Here is a 14,967-nt window from a genome sequence, read left to right on the forward strand (position 1 = left end):
GCCCAGAGATTTAGGAGAGGTGGGAATGAGGGAAGGAGGGATCCTCACCCTGGGATGGACAAAAGCCAAGTGGTACAGGGCTGTTCTAACCCCGAACAAGGCAGGAGGAAGGAAGCAGTGCCTGTGCCTTCCCAGGGAAGGAAGGGCAGCAGGAGCCGAGCAGACTGCCTGTAGCTCCCTCCTTTTTCCTCCCACACTGGCTGGGAACACGGGCTGGATGAGCTGCTCCTCCTGGGAACGGGGACCCCAGCCCAGGGCAGGATGGGACCCCACAGTGCCAAGACTCCGGCACGTAGGGTGAGAGGGATGTGGGGCCTCAGAATGCTGCAGGGAGAGCTGTTGGAGCTTCCCTGTGGCTGGAAGTTTCCCCTCCTTCTTGGCAAGTGCATATTACTCATTTTATCAACTAGGATAGCAAATAAGCAAGGAGTGAGAAAGGTGCCTCCAATGCAGGGTGCAGAATAGAAATGAGCAATAGGTGGAGGAAACCCTTTCAGCAGGAGATCCCTGTGCCTGTGCAGAGCAGGCAAATGGTTGGGAACCCTTCTTTTTCTGGATTATCTCCACGCTTGGGCACAGGTTTTTGTGACGTGACCGATGAACCTGGGTGAAGAGGCTGGCTGGCTGGCTTGTATGAGGTTTGTAAGACTGCAAATCCTGTGAGGGAGAAAAAAGTTACTGTCCTGGCTTTGGCATAAAGCACAAAATGTCCTCCACACAAAATAGTCTGGCACGGACAATACAGCTGCTAACTCCAGGTGTGTGAGGAGATGGTGGTTGAACTCCTTACCTCACTTCCTCTCTTCACTAAGAAGGCTGCTTTTTGTTCTTTTTTTTTTTTTTTATTAACATTATAAATCCACATAACACAAGGAATAGGACATACACCACCTTCTGCACTGTCTTGCTGGTGGCACAGTGATGCTGGTGATTCAGTCTGGGCACTGTTGTGGGAAGGCACTAGGTAGGAATATGGAACCACCTCTGTCATGATAGGGCTGCTGAGACTCGGGCATCGAGGGAAGTGATCCCACCCCTCTACTCAGCCCTGGCAAGGCCACATTTGGAGTACCGTGAGCAGTTCTGGACTCCACAGTGTAAGAGACATGGAGCTCCTGGAGCAGGTCCAGTGGAGAGCTACTGAGTTGGTCAAGGGTCTGGAGAATCTCGCTTAGGAGGAAAGGCTGAGGGAGCTGGGCCTGTTCAGCCTGGAGAAGAGGTGATCGAGAGAGGACCTCATCAATGACTGTATCTGAAGGGAGGGGTCAGAGGATGGATCGGGCTCTGCTCAGTGGTGCTGATTCATAGGGCAAGAGGCCACGGGCAGACACTGATCCACAAGAAATTCCACCTCAACACGAGGAAGAACTTACTGTGCACTGGAACAGAGACTAGGGAGGGCGTGGAGTCTCCCTCACCGAAGATATGCCAGAACCGCCTGGACACAATCCCGTGCCATGTGCTCTCGGATGACCCTGCTTGAGCAGGGAGGTGGGACCAGATGACCCGGAGTGGTCCCTTCCCGCCTGACCGATTGTGTATGTGATTATGCGGCTGTGAGGGACCGCGGGACGAACTGCGGGAGCTTCCCTGGGAGAGCCGAGGCCGCTCCACGACCCCGCCGGGGCCGACCCCCGCGCGCCATGGCGGCGTGACGTCACCAGACCACGCCCTTACAGGCGGTGCTGCGGGGGGCGTGTCCTGGTGGAGGCGTGACGGGGGGCGGGGCCTGACGGGGGCGGGGCCTGTGGGCGGCCGTGGCGTGAGGCGGCGGCGGCGGCAGCGCCATGTCGATGGAGGACCCCTTCTTCGTGGTGAAGGGGTGAGTGCCGCCCGCGGGGGGCTCCGGGGCACGGCCGGAGCGAAGGGGAAGGGGCCGCGGGCGCTCCCGGGCGCGGAGCGGGCAGGCGCGGCCACCCCGCAGCGCGGGAGGTCCGCGGAGAGGGGAGCGATCGGCGGGCAGGGGTCTCTGTGTGTGGGGGGAAAATGGCGGCCGGGCCCCCCCGCGCTGCCGAGGGGCTGAGTGCGGGCACCGCGGGGCTCCGGCGGGGGCGGCCGGGCACGGGAGGCGCCGGGGGCAGGCGGGCAGGGGTCGGGCCGCGGCTGGGCCTCCCCGCGCTCCGCGGGGACACCCCGGCCCTGGCTGCAGGTGCGGCCCCGCGGGCAGCGGGCCCCGCGGGCTGGCGGCTCGGGGCTGGGAGCGCCGGGGGGCCGCGGTGTCCCTGGGGGAAGGGGGAGAGGAGCGGGGACCAGGCTGTGGGACGGACAATGGCCGTGAGAGGAAGCGAGCGGAGAGGAGACGGAACACAGGCAAACACAAAGGTGGTCAAGGGAAAATTATTCTTAATAGGGTAAAAGTAGCTCCGTTGGAGCTGCTGGAGGGAGTCCAGCAGAGGCCACAAAGATGATTTGGGGTCTGGGGCATCCCTCTAATGAGGAGAGACTGCAGGAGCTGGGCCTGTTTAGTCTGGAGAGGAGAAGACTGAGAGGGGATCTCATCAATTCACATAAATATCTCAAAGGTGGGTGCCAGGAGGCTGGTGCCAGACTCTGTTCAGTGGTGCCCAGCAGCAGGATGAGGAGCAATGGCCATGAACTCAAACACAGTAAGTTCCACCTCAATATAAGGAAGAACTTCTTTACATTGAGGGTGGCAGAGCCCTGGAATAGGCTGCCCAGGGGAGTCGTGGAGTCTCCTTCTCTGGAGACATTGCAAACCCACTTGGACACATCCTGTGTCACCTGCTTCAGGTGACCCTGCCTTGGCAGGGAGGTTGGACTGGATGATCTCCAGAGGTCCCAACTCCAGCTGTTCTGTGATTCTGGGAAAGCACTGCACTTTCACAGCCCCGGGGCCACCTCCAGCTTTGGCTGGGGGATGGTCTTCTGCTCCATGTCAATGTAACAGCACCGAGGAGCAGCAGAGAGGCTCATAGGGGGGTGATGGGGGAAGCCACGGGAGTGCAGGAGGTGTGGGAGGGGATGCTGGTGCAGCCAGGGAAAGTGAGGCCCTCTACCAGGTTGAAACGGTGCTAAGGGGAAAAAATAGGAGTTGCCATGGGTGGGGAGCAAATGTCCTGTCAGACTTTCCAGAGAGATTCCTGCGGCATTTGGGGAAGGGCAGGGAGGGGAGAGGGGATGTGCTGCCGCTCCCAGAGTTAATTATTACCTGGCAGGTCTGAGGGGCTGGTGGTTGTGGAGCCAACCAGAGTTGCATTTAGCTTGCTTTCCTGGTGTCTGTAACTCTTCCCATCGGAGGACATCCAGCTCTGCTTTACATTCCTGCTTCTGGGTACTTCCACAAGTGTGTTCAGATGAAAAAAAAAAAAACCCAACACCACAAAACCAAAAGCACTGCTGGCAAGTAGAGTAGGGAATGAAGTTTTCCAGATCCTCAGTGTGGGTTGCTGACTTTAGGGCACTAGATGTGGCAGACTCGGAGCTGTGGGCGTGCGGGAAGAGGAGGGGCGCGCACTGAGAGCTGCAGCTCACATAGCAGTTTGAGGACTTCAGGCCCTGGTGTAACAGTGAGAGCTGCAGTCCTGGCACCCCTGCAGGGTGTGGGCTCATCTCATCTGTCCTGAGCTTCTCCTGGTGTTAGCCTGCTTTCTTTCACTGGGGTGAAACACCTGCAGCTGACATGGATGCTGTGTGCAAGCTCATGGTGGCCACCTTTCGCACCAGCGCAGTCTGGTCTCGACTTCATCCCAACTCCCTGTGAACCTGGGGGAGCAGTTCACAGCTCAGGATCCCAGAGTTTGTAAATACAGATAACCACACTGAGGGCCCACCACCCAAATTTACAAACCTGCTTGCCCCAGAGCAGTGCTGTCAGCAAAGTCTTCCCCTGCTGTGAATGCACTCGTCTCCAAAAGAGCTTAGAGCAGCAGAAAAAACTTGTGTTCCCTAAGCCAGCATAGTAGGGCTGTGTATTTTTTTAAATGCTGAATTAAAATAAACAGTGCTGCACTCAACAGTCTGCCTGGCTGTGTTGTGGGGACAGTTCCTGTAACTCTGTGTACCCTTGGGGTATCTTACATGGGTAGTCAAGAGCCTTCAGAGGAAAACTGTTGAGAGGAATGCAAAACATGGATTGCCAAAGAGCTGCCTCTTTCAGACCCTCTGCCCTGGCTTGCCCGTGTGACACTTCCCCTGAAGAAATAGGTCCCTTCATTAATAGCTGTAAGTTGTTGCTGCTCAGCACCTTGTGCTGCAGCAAGAGACAGGATTGTCCAGGAGGTAGGGCAAATCCTTATTTTACAAACCAAACTAGTTGTTTGAAGGAAAGATGTTTGGCAGGAAGCCGTAGCTTCCCTGCTCAGCTGGACACGGGGCTGTCCCAGTGTCACTGCTGCGGGGCAGCTGATGATAATTCCTTGGCTTCTCTTCACTCCCCCCGGCTGCAGGGAGGTGCAGAAAGCCGTGAACACTGCCCAGGGGCTCTTCCAGAGGTGGACAGAGCTCTTGCAGGATCCCTCCATCGCCACAAGAGAAGAGATCGACTGGACCACAAATGAGCTCAGGAACAACCTGCGGAGCATCGAGTGGGACCTGGAAGACCTGGATGAAACCATTAATATCCTTTCTGTGGTCCTTTGGAGGTAGGGGCTTGTGGTTCCCAAGTTGTACTGAATCCCCAAGTACCAGTGCTTGCCATTTTTTGCAGAAATCAAGACTGTTTGAGATTGAATTTGACATTTACATTAGCCCTTCTCAAACTGCAGACGAAAAATTAAGGCAAGGATTTTCCCCTTGCTGTTTTGTTTCCCTTTTTACAAGGTATATTCTAAGATACTTTGTTCTAGAAAGCCTATTGTGTTGTATGAATCTGGATTTCTGCGGAGTCAGTCATACCCTAGGCTGGCTTCCAGAAATACTCCTTTTCCCTTGTGTTCATCTGAGCTCTCCTGAAAGCGCTGCACAGCATCACAGAACCAAAAAAAAAACACGGAAAGGAGGAACCTACCGCTGGTGCACGGTACATTCCTGCCATGCCTGTTCTTCCGTCCAGTGTTCTGTACTTCGCTAATCAAATTTTGGGAGCGGGCACAGAACAATGGCCACTTGGCACGCCTGGGGGTTGTGTGTGTCCGTGTGTGCACCCAACACCACTTCCGGAGGGCTCCTTGACTCGCTGCCCACGCATTGTCGAGGCAAACCCGCGGAAATTCAACCTCGATGCGACGGAGTTGGGCATCAGGAAAGCCTTCATCACCAGCACGCGGCAAGTGGTCAGGGTAAGGAGTGTGGGCTTGGGGTCAGAGCCTGGGGAAGGTAGAGGGGTTAAAAAAAGGCAAGCTTGGGAGCAGAGAATAAACCTGCTACCTCCTCAGTGCCAGACTTCCTCCTCTTCCCCGTGCGCTCCCGCCTGGGGCTGCCCAGGTGGGTTTGGGAGTGCGGGTGTCTCATGGCGTTCCCTCCTTTTCTGCTGCTGTCCCTGGAAGTCTTCACACCTCTCTTACAACACTGAGCCTGGGAATGTGTAGTAACTGGGGGGGAAGAGTAAAGACCCCCCTGTGATGCAGGGGAGGCTGGAGCCTCCCTTCAGAGTTTAGGGAAATCACAACTGCCCTGACCACTTGTAGCACTAGTTTTCAAAAATAGGGAGACCACTTTAAACACTGGCAGATGGTTAAAGCCTGGCGTTATTGACGTGGTGACTTCAACTTCCTACCCCTGAAAAATAGTCCAAGCAACCACTAGATTTATTTTTAACTCAAGGAGGATTTTTTTTTAGTTTAAGATCACACTTCAGGAGCAAAAAGGGGATTTTAACAACTTGGTAGCAATAAAAAGAGAAGAAATGTCTTCCCCAAAGCCTCACTGCCTGGTAACAAGCTGCTAGTTAGGAAGTTTTCTCTCTATTAATAGCTGCACTGAGTTTCTGCTGCCCCTCATGACTCTGATGTTCCTGCTCCACAGAATGCACTGCTGTGGCTGGCAGCAGGCTTGTAACCCCACCTGCAGTCCTGCGGTCTGGGTGCAGTTCCTACGGCTTACCTGGGAACTGATCCCGAAACCTCGCTGGCCCCAGGCACCAGGCATGTGCTCACTGCCTTGCCCCTGCTGTGGTCCACTCCCAAACAGGCAGGATCAGGCAAGTCTGCTCTCTGGTCCTCTTTACTTGGCTGAAAACTGCTGGCTAATGGCTTTTGGAGCGATGTCTCCTGCTGGTAAATGAAACTGGTTAGTGGCAATGTGCAGCTGACTTCCAGTTTTCGGGGAGGAATTCGTGATGTGCAGCAGAACATGCATTGTTAGCCAATGAGAGGTAACCAATGGGATCTGGTGCTCTTGAGTGATGAGTTGCACATCTCTGAACAGTAAAACACACCTGAATGCTCTGATGACATCAGAACTGTGCTGGTGGATCAGCCTCTACCAGATCGTGTTGACTACTTGCTAATCTATAAAAAAACTAGACTGTGTTATGTTGAGATGGGGAGCCTTCTGTGGTTAGTGACCTTCTGCAGGAACTCCACAGCAAAAATTAATTGGTAAGGAGAAAACCTAGGCACAGACAGAGAGGTTGGCCACACGACAGGAAACCTACCTCATCCTATAAAATATAAAACCTGGGAACAAAGCACAGGGGTTTACAGGCTTCCAAGGCCTTAACAAACATTACTCTTCCTTACACTCTATCAATGGGAATATTAGTTTATTGTACAAATCAAAGTGTTTCTGGTTGTAGTAGAGCAAAATGAGCAGTAAATAAGGAATGTTATAAAAATATCCCATTGCCATTGGTTTTAGCATTAGTGGAACAATATGAACTGCAATGAAACTTTCTACGATATCTTTCCAGACTCTTCAAAACTGTACATTCTCAAAGAAAACCTCCCTTCCCTTGCTGGGTATAGACAGCCCTGTAACACCCTGGAACTGCCTGTCACCTCAAATCCAGTGCTCACATGCTGCTTCTTTTGTTGAACAAACAGGATATGAAGGATCAGATGTCGAACTCCTCCATGCAAGCGCTGGCTGAAAGAAAAAACAGGCAGGTGAGAGCCAGAAACAGGCAATATATATCTGTTACAATGTGTATCCTGTCTGTAGTTGATTCTCTTACAAACCTTTGTTCTGGGAAGGGGTTTGCACGTGGGGGCCGAGCTGTGTGGTTGAGCCCTGTCTGCTTGGCTGACCTGGGAGAGCTGGTTCTCACAGGCACGTTGCTGCCACCCTTTTCCAAGCCTGTCTCTCAAAGCAGTAAGTCAGCACTCGCCATCTGTCTGTGTCTTCAGATCTAGTTGTGTACAACTGTCACCGTTGCATCATCCCTTGGAAAGGGAAATCTCCCTCCTCCTCCTCGGGGGGAACTGCCTCAGAATCCATGTCAGTGAATGTAATCCTGCTCTCTGCTGGATTTAGGAGCCAAGATGGTGCAATATCCTTTTGCACAGCTGCCTCCCATAATAGCCATGTGAGAAGATGGAAGAAGCTCAAGGAATCTTGAGTTGTCTGCGCTTGTAATCTAAGGCACAGAACTAGATGCAGCTTGTGCTCCTTCCTGGCTGACAGGGAGGCTGTAAGGAGATCCCAGAGCTGACTTCCAGAGCCATCTCAGTAAAGCTGGTGTGCACAGTTCACTTGTCTGTTCTGCATCAGCCTTACCACCTGTGGCAAAAACAACAAACTGCAACAAGCCACTGAGAAGCAGAGAGCTGGTTCCTGAGCTTGTCACAGGGCTAATTGATGTGCTTGGCAAACACTTGAGGCAGCAAAGTCCCTGACACCCTTGCTCAAACAAGCCTGTAGCTTTCCCTGGGATTTGTTGCTTCCTTTTGCACAAGGTTCCTGCTGGCTGTGGGAGACCATATGGCCCAACTCACATGGCGACATCTGGTCAGGAAAACTGACTTCCCCTTGCTGCCTTCCTCTCCCTTCCCAGCCCCTCGCCTTCCCTCCAGCCCAGAAGGCTCATGCTGGGCTGCAGAGGCTGCTGGACTCCATGTCTGAGAACATAGAGACCATCTAGTTTTCAACCTGACAGAGCAACCTGGTTGTTGTCTTGCTTTTCTTCACAAATACTCAGTCATCCCCTCCTGCCCACGAGCAGGGGCTGCAGGATGGTCTTGTTACAAGTCAGCCTTGCCTCCACACTGGTGGGCACAGCTCCCTACCTCATCCCTACTGCTGCAGGGTGCAGCTCCTCACCTGCAGGTCACGTGCATTGTCCAGCATCTGTTGCTTGTGTTACTCCACTTCCAGGGACCAGACATACTCAGCTGGCTCTGCACAAGCTTTCCTGTGTCCAGGTCGTAGGGCAGGGTGCAAGTGTAACCTGGTAATCTGGCAGCTGAAGCGCCTGCTGGAGGGCAGCCTGGATCATAGAACATAAGCATACAGCACTGCTTTGGTTATATTGCACTATCTTACTGTCAGCTCAACTGGTTAAGTACTTTATCCAGACCCTCTTAAGCCCCTGTCATTAGCAGCACAGCGCTCAGTTCGAGCTGTACATCTGTTAACACAATATATCCAGATACTTCCCAGCTCACATGTCCCAGCACACAGTGCTGTGCCTTTTGAGCAGGCCTTTGCTAGACCTTTGTGCTGCGAAGACCTCCTGCTGCTGGAGAGGCATATCTGCAATACGAGGCTGCAGAGACTTACCAGGCTGGCATTTTGGCATTGTATTGGTTTAGTCCATGGCAGCAGTTTGGCTGAGTAGCAGCAGGAGGAAAGGGATGCTCTATGTGTGTGTGTGTGTGTGTGTGTGTGTACAGGAGTGTTGCCTTGTCTGCCTTCCCACTACACCCTGCAGATGGGCTGTGAGCAGACACAAGGGTGTTGCTAAGGGCTCTCTGCATCTGTTTAGGCACTCCTGGGAGACAGTGGGAGTCAGAGTTGGAGCTCTGGACCTGACAAATACAGCCGTCTGGACCGGGAGCTGCAATTAGCAAATTCACACTTCATCGAGGAGCAGCAAGCACAACAACAGGTAAGGCAGCTGGCACCATGTGGAATAAATAGCTTTGCTGCCAAATGGGTGCCGGGGGATGAGGTACAGGCAGTGAGAGCCAAAAAAAATCCAGTCCTTGGCTGGTCTGGATCCAGGAGCCTGACAGTCGTCTTCTTTGCTTGTGGCATGTATCTTTGCCTGTATTTCCTGTACAGCACAGCTTCGGATGCATCTTGGCACTGAGCTTTTTAACCTTTGAGGCATGAAGCTTCTGCTCTGTTTAGAAGGCAATCAGCATGATCTGGAATATGTAGCGTGCTGAGCTGTAATAGTACAAGGACTGCTGAAATCCTTGGGAGAGTAGAAATGTTGCAAACAGAAAAGAACCCGTTTCTCTTATGCAACTTCCCCTGGTTAAAAAGTGTTTGCTGTTGTTGTTGTGCATCTCCCTCGGAACAGGCTGGGAGCAGGAGCACGCGCCTGCTTCCTTTTCCTGCCTTTGTCACTGTGAGATTAGTGAGAAAGCCTGAGCTTTGGGAGAACCCCTGGCGAGGCACTTCCCAGCTGACACTTCCCAGCTGACAGGGGAGTTTGCCTGGAGAAGTGCCCGGGCCGGGCACAGACCATGTGCAGCAGCCCAGCCAACTACAGGCCTTTACTCAGGCAGCTTCTCAGAGGTGGCAAACTGCTAAATCTCCTGACCTGTGACGCCTCCCCAGCTTCCAGAAGTGTTTTACCTACTGACTCTAGGAAGATAAATAGATTGAGAAATAGGTAACTAGGGTAAATCTAATCCTTTGCATGACTCTGTCCTGAAAATGACTTAAAACATCAGCAGACTTATTCCTTTGGCACATGGAGCCAGGCTGGCTATTTTTAGCTGTAGAAGCTGCAACAGCCTCTTACTTGCATTAACCCCTTGTTAGCTGCAGCATGTTCCAGGTTGCATTTCCCAGGCACAGCATCAGCATGGCTCCCAGATGTCCTCTGCTGTACTTGCTTACCTTGCCGAGGTTTTGATGACCAGTTCCTGTGACTTCCCACAGTCGTTTTAGCTGTGGGTGCGTTGTGGCTGAGCTGAGGCTGGATTTGCAGGGATGTCTGGAGGCTGCAGCCTGCTGTGCCATGGGGATGCCATGCCACAGAGGCTTTCCTATGGCTGTCACCTCTCCAGCATTTCTTAGGAACACGGTCCTCATTCCTGGTGGCTTAAGTCTGAGCCCAGGCCTCACAGCTGATGTTGGCTGAGCAGCAAGTGCCTGTCCACTGGATCAGCTGGTTCCAGCCCAGCTGCAGGAGGCAGACCTGTAACTGCCCGTTTCCCTTCTCTCTGGCCCCAGTTGATTGTGGAGCAGCAAGATGAGCAGTTGGAGCTGGTCTCTGGCAGCATCGGGGTGCTGAAGAACATGTCCCAGCGCATTGGCGGGGAGCTGGAGGAGCAAGCAGTGTAAGTGTGGGATGTGGCAACAAAAACCCAGTATGGGGTTGGCTGCAACACAGCTGGAGGTCCTCAAACACCTCTCTCTGCCCCTGTTAGGGCCTTGAATTTACTGGTCCCTCAGGCAGGCTTTGGAAAGCATTATGTACTGTAATCTGCAAGGATCCAACTGCAGCCTCCTTCATTTGAAAGCCTGCACCTAGGGCAGGCTTAGCTGCCAGCTTACCTTTCCTCCTCTTTTCTTTGCACATGCTCCCCCTCAGGCAGCCAGCAGACAAATAAGAGAAGGAGGTGCCATGTAAGAGGGGATACTGAGCACTTCCCCACTCCACAGGGTTTTGTGCTGATAACTGCTGGAGCTGGGAGCTCTCGGCTCTGCCTCGCTGCCCTGAAACACACAACACAGAGGTGCTCTTCATCATTAAAGCTAAAAATAGCCCTCACCCACGCAAAGGGTTAAAGGGCAGCTCACAAAGTCATTTGCATCCACCCATTTACATATAAATTAGATTTCTCTCCCAGTTCTTGTCCTTTGCAAACAAGTTCCCAGTTGTGCAGCCTAACAGCAGTGCTTCCAGAGGGGCCTGAAGGGTTCATACCTAAAAACCCTCCTTGTTTGGCTGGTAGGAGTCTGGAGGGCCGTGTCACTTGTGACGTGGTGTCTTTGATGGAGAGGGGGGGACTTTAAACCCACCCCCTGTGTGAAGTCCTGCAGTGTGAGAGTCCTCTGCTCTCACAGAAGAGGTCAGTGTGGTATGCCTGTTTTCAGATAATCACACAAGCCATCGGTGCTTGCTAGACTAGCACACAACTACCACAGTGAGGTTTTTACAACTCTTCCTTTCTCCCCACTGAATGAAGGTTTAACAAGTGCCCTAAAACTCCAGATGAAGGAAGCTGTCCTTTTAAACGCATTAAGCTTTAAAGTCCCACTGGCTGGAGACAATTGGATTTGTACCTTGATTCTGGATGTGCAGTGGCATTGATAAAGCATGGATTCAGGAAGGCTTTGAGATTCATTGCAGTTGCTGGGTGGAAGAAGTAGAGCGGTAACTTCCACGCAGAGCTTAAAAAGCACCTTCAAAGCAATTGCAGATCTCATTCCCGCTTGATACACGACTGAAACAAGATTTTAGCTTCCACTGCAAGCCTTGAACAAGAAAAGAGATTTAAAGTCCAAGCTGGCACCTAGATCTAACTAGTCCCTGCTAATCACAGATTATAAATGAGACTTTCCTCTTGTAAGGAGGAAAGCCCCCCCCCCTCACCTTGCAGATGCGTGAGAGCTCAGCCCCAAACACACAGCAGGGATCAGTCTGACAGGAGTCCCAAATTACTTCCTGCTTCCCACCAAAGCGGAGCTGCTGCTTCAGCAGGTTTTTTTTCCCCTTGGGTGCTTCCAGGAGATTGAGGCACGCTCATTTTCTCTGCCAAAGTGTGATACTCTGATCCCATCAATGTTTTGATCAGTGTATGTGAGCGCACTGCTAAATCCCAAAGGGTTGTGCCACCTGCTGACCAGTGTCCTGCTTTTGTCCCCAGGATGCTGGATGACTTCTCCCACGAGTTAGACAGCACTCAGTCGCGGCTTGATAACGTCATGAAGAAGCTCGCCAAAGTGTCTCACATGACGAGTGGTAGGTCCTGGGAAGTGGAATCCAGTCCTGGAAAGGCAGGGATAAGCCCTCAGATCTTCAGGCTGGGACACTGTGTGCTCCCACCCACCCAGCAGAGGGGAGGGAGCAGCTCTCAGTGCTTGAACAAGGGGGAAGACTTCCAAGCCCGGCAGCTGCCTTTGTTTTATTTACAGATGCCTTTCTATTTATGCCGCTACTGCTGGGAAAATCCCCCTCTGGCTGGTAGGAGGGGAAGCTCTGCAGCCTCCTGCTCTGCTGCAGTTTCCCGTGCTGCCAGTGGAACAAAAGCTGTCAAGGTGCCATTAACCCTGGTCACTGTGTGGCTTCCCCCACACCGGAATGCCTGCGGCAAGCCCCTTCCCGAATCCCACCTGCCCTCGGGCTGCTGGCGCCTGCAGGCCTGTCGTTGATCAGATCATCTGGTGGAGGAAAGGGCTGAATTCTGTGCTGAACCCAGAGAAAAGTCCTTATAAGGCTGTGCCTGAAGCCGGTGGGCTGGCGGAGCGCCATGGGCAGAGCAAACAGGAAGCCCGGCGTGCCTGCCGGGAAGTCCCCCGCCGCCAGCTCGCCTCTCCCAGCGCTGGCAGAGTGCCTGGCGTCACCTCCTCCAGTACCCCTCTCCTGTGGGTGCTCAGGTACCTTGTGGAGGCAGCAGCCAACCAGGATGAAAAGCATTCCTGCTGTGCAGGATTAGGCTGTCCAGGGGATTTATGAGGTGGTGGGAATACAGCCCTAGAGAGACCACTTGGAGTGCTGACAGTGCACTTTGGGTCACCAGTAGCCCAGCAGCAGCACAACCGCTGGCAAACCTTGTGTATCTGCCCTTTCCTCTGGGAAAACCCATGAATCATTGCAGAGTGTTTCCGAGTGTTGTGAAAAGAGCATTTCTGCTGGCATCTCATACCAGGGCCGACCAGGAGGGCTCTTCCCAGGGTAGCTGCTGAGCCCAGGAGTTGGGGGGTGCCAGCACCCTGTTCCCACTGCTGCACCATTGTCTCACAGGGGCAGACAGCAGCTCTCAGAGGCAATGCAGTATTGAGCCAGGGAAGTGTAAAGATGTCCAGGGAAACCTTATTCCTGGCCCTCTCCTAAGGGGAGCTGCCACAGGCTCTTCCTGGCAGAGCTCTTCGGGGCAGCTTTCACCAGATCCCTTCTTGTTCCTCTAGCAAACAGATTACTCCATGAATGAACAGCGAACATGGCAGCTCTCTGCTTGTTCTTTCCAATTGATTTTGAACCAGCTTATCAAATCTGTTTGAACTTAGTTCTGAGAAACCTCAGAATTCCCACAGCTGTTCCCGAAACCCGATGTATCCTGGAGGAGAAAGGCTGTGGCGTTGTATCTTGCAGTAAGGCATGCTCCCACAGGAACTGCTGTTTTGGCTTGTTATGGCTTTAAGCTTCTTATGGCTTTGAGCTCCTAGCAGTACAACAAAGGAAAGTGCTCCCCCAATTTTCCTTCCCCACTACAGCAGGAAGACTGATGCTTCCTTTTCCTTCCAGATCGACGGCAGTGGTGTGCAATTATCGTACTCTTCATCATCTTGCTGGTGGTGCTCATCCTGTTCCTTGTCCTGTGATGGACTGAACTTCCTTGGACGCCCCCTCCCCGCCCCCTCGCCCCGGCAGCACGGGGAAATGAAACTCTCACTGTTTCCGTCCGCCCACAGAGATCCTCGGCAAGAAAACCCGCACCCAGCTCTCACCATCCTCCTCCGAGGACTGCGGCTCGGCTTTGCCGGCGTCTCACTTGGCTCCGGGGAGAGGGGCTGGAGGACTGGAGCTGCCTCCTCCCCTGGTGCACTGTGATCTGGACCTGAGCTCCAGGTCTGGACCCGGGGAGCTGGAGGAGGATTCAAGCCGCGCGTTTCCACCCGGTGCAGGTAGGAGCTGGTCGCGGCGGTCCCGAGCTGCCTGCGGTGGAATGCGGACACAGAGCAGCGAGCCCTGGGGAGGACGGGACAGGGAGGAGGAATTAATGAATTCACTGAGCATTACAAACCGCGCCGCCGCCGCCAGCCACGAGCATTACCAGGCAGCGGGAGGCCCGGACACACTCCCCCTGCCCCACGCCGCCTCCCCCCTGCCGCGGGCCGGCTCTGTGCCGCCGACTCACCGCTCAGAGAGCACGCTGAGTCCGCAGCAGAGCCTTCCCACCCTCCACACCTGGGCAGAAGGCAGAGCCGGAGGGTCTCGTGTCCTGCCATCGGCCACCCGGTCACCGTTAGACACCCCAGAGCTTTAAACTTGGGTTGCTGCACGCCGAGCACTGGCAATCAGCGGTGAGCTGGAGAGGGAGTGTCTTAAAGCTTTTAAAATTGCCTCCCTCATTATGCAGCCTATGAAGCTCGTTGACTGATGCTTTCCTTGCCCTTGTATAACTGAGTCACTGCTTCTGTTTAACAGCTGCTTCCCTTTGGCAAGTGATTTGTCAGGTCTAAAATAACTTATTTTTTTTAAGGAAAAAAAACTCTGAAGATTTTTTTGATGACCGAGCCACGTTCTCTCTGCGGGTGCACGACATGCATGACCAGAGAAACAGCGCTCAATGATGTATTTTAAGTGCATATGAACTTGTAAATATGATGTTTTAATTTTTCCCACCCATTATTTTTTGGACACCTCTATTTTAAGCAACCAAAAGGCTGGAGATTCAAAGCTATATCATGTTCCCGTATTCCTTCCCAGTCCTTTTGTTACCTCCAAGTTGTTTGTCACTTGAGTTGTCTCAGCAGTGTCAGGTAGCCGAGTTGTCTCCCTCATACAGGGAATGCGGAGTAGCCAGGTGGGCAATACCAAAATGTGGCGAAGAAAGCTCACCTGGGCAAGTGTCACTGGGGAGGAACAGGCAGGCACAGGGGTCATGCTGCAAGCACTGATTATGGGATGTGGGGTGACCCTTCAGGAAAGCAAAAATGGTTTCTTACTCCAGTCTGCTCCCATATTTAAGCTGCAAACATGAAAAGACTCAGGACAGGCTGGCTTAT

General features: G+C 53.2%; 1 protein-coding gene across 2 annotated transcripts; it reads left to right on the forward strand.

Moving 5' to 3' along the window:
• Nucleotides 1-1,731: 1,731 nt before the first annotated feature.
• On the forward strand, nt 1,732-14,642 carry STX6 (syntaxin 6). 2 transcript variants are annotated; one of them, XM_051807055.1, is made up of 8 exons: nt 1,732-1,822; nt 4,407-4,587; nt 5,154-5,237; nt 6,942-7,004; nt 8,822-8,944; nt 10,246-10,352; nt 11,886-11,980; nt 13,484-14,642. In XM_051807055.1, the coding sequence occupies exons 1-8, from the start codon at nt 1,788-1,790 to the stop codon at nt 13,558-13,560; spliced, it is 765 nt and encodes a 254-aa protein (XP_051663015.1). In that variant the 5' UTR covers nt 1,732-1,787; the 3' UTR covers nt 13,561-14,642. The 2 variants fall into 2 exon arrangements, with proteins under 2 accessions (XP_051663015.1, XP_051663006.1); XM_051807046.1 differs by having other exon boundaries at nt 4,407-4,576; nt 5,143-5,237.
• The last annotated feature ends 325 nt before the right edge of the window (nt 14,643-14,967 follow it).

This window comes from Manacus candei, unplaced genomic scaffold, assembly GCF_025592945.1.
Source record: "Manacus candei isolate 608988 ecotype Guabito, Panama unplaced genomic scaffold, ASM2559294v1 h1tg000005l, whole genome shotgun sequence".
Taxonomy (NCBI): domain Eukaryota; kingdom Metazoa; phylum Chordata; class Aves; order Passeriformes; family Pipridae; genus Manacus; species Manacus candei.

Coding starts and splice junctions, on each gene's coding strand:
- STX6 (XM_051807055.1), top strand. CDS start 1,788: ATGTCGATGGAGGACCCCTTCTTCGTGGTGAAGGG. Junction 4,588..5,153: donor AAACCATTAATATCCTTTCT/GTGGTCCTTTGG, acceptor CGCATTGTCGAG/GCAAACCCGCGGAAATTCAA. Junction 11,981..13,483: donor AGTGTCTCACATGACGAGTG/GTAGGTCCTGGG, acceptor TTTTCCTTCCAG/ATCGACGGCAGTGGTGTGCA.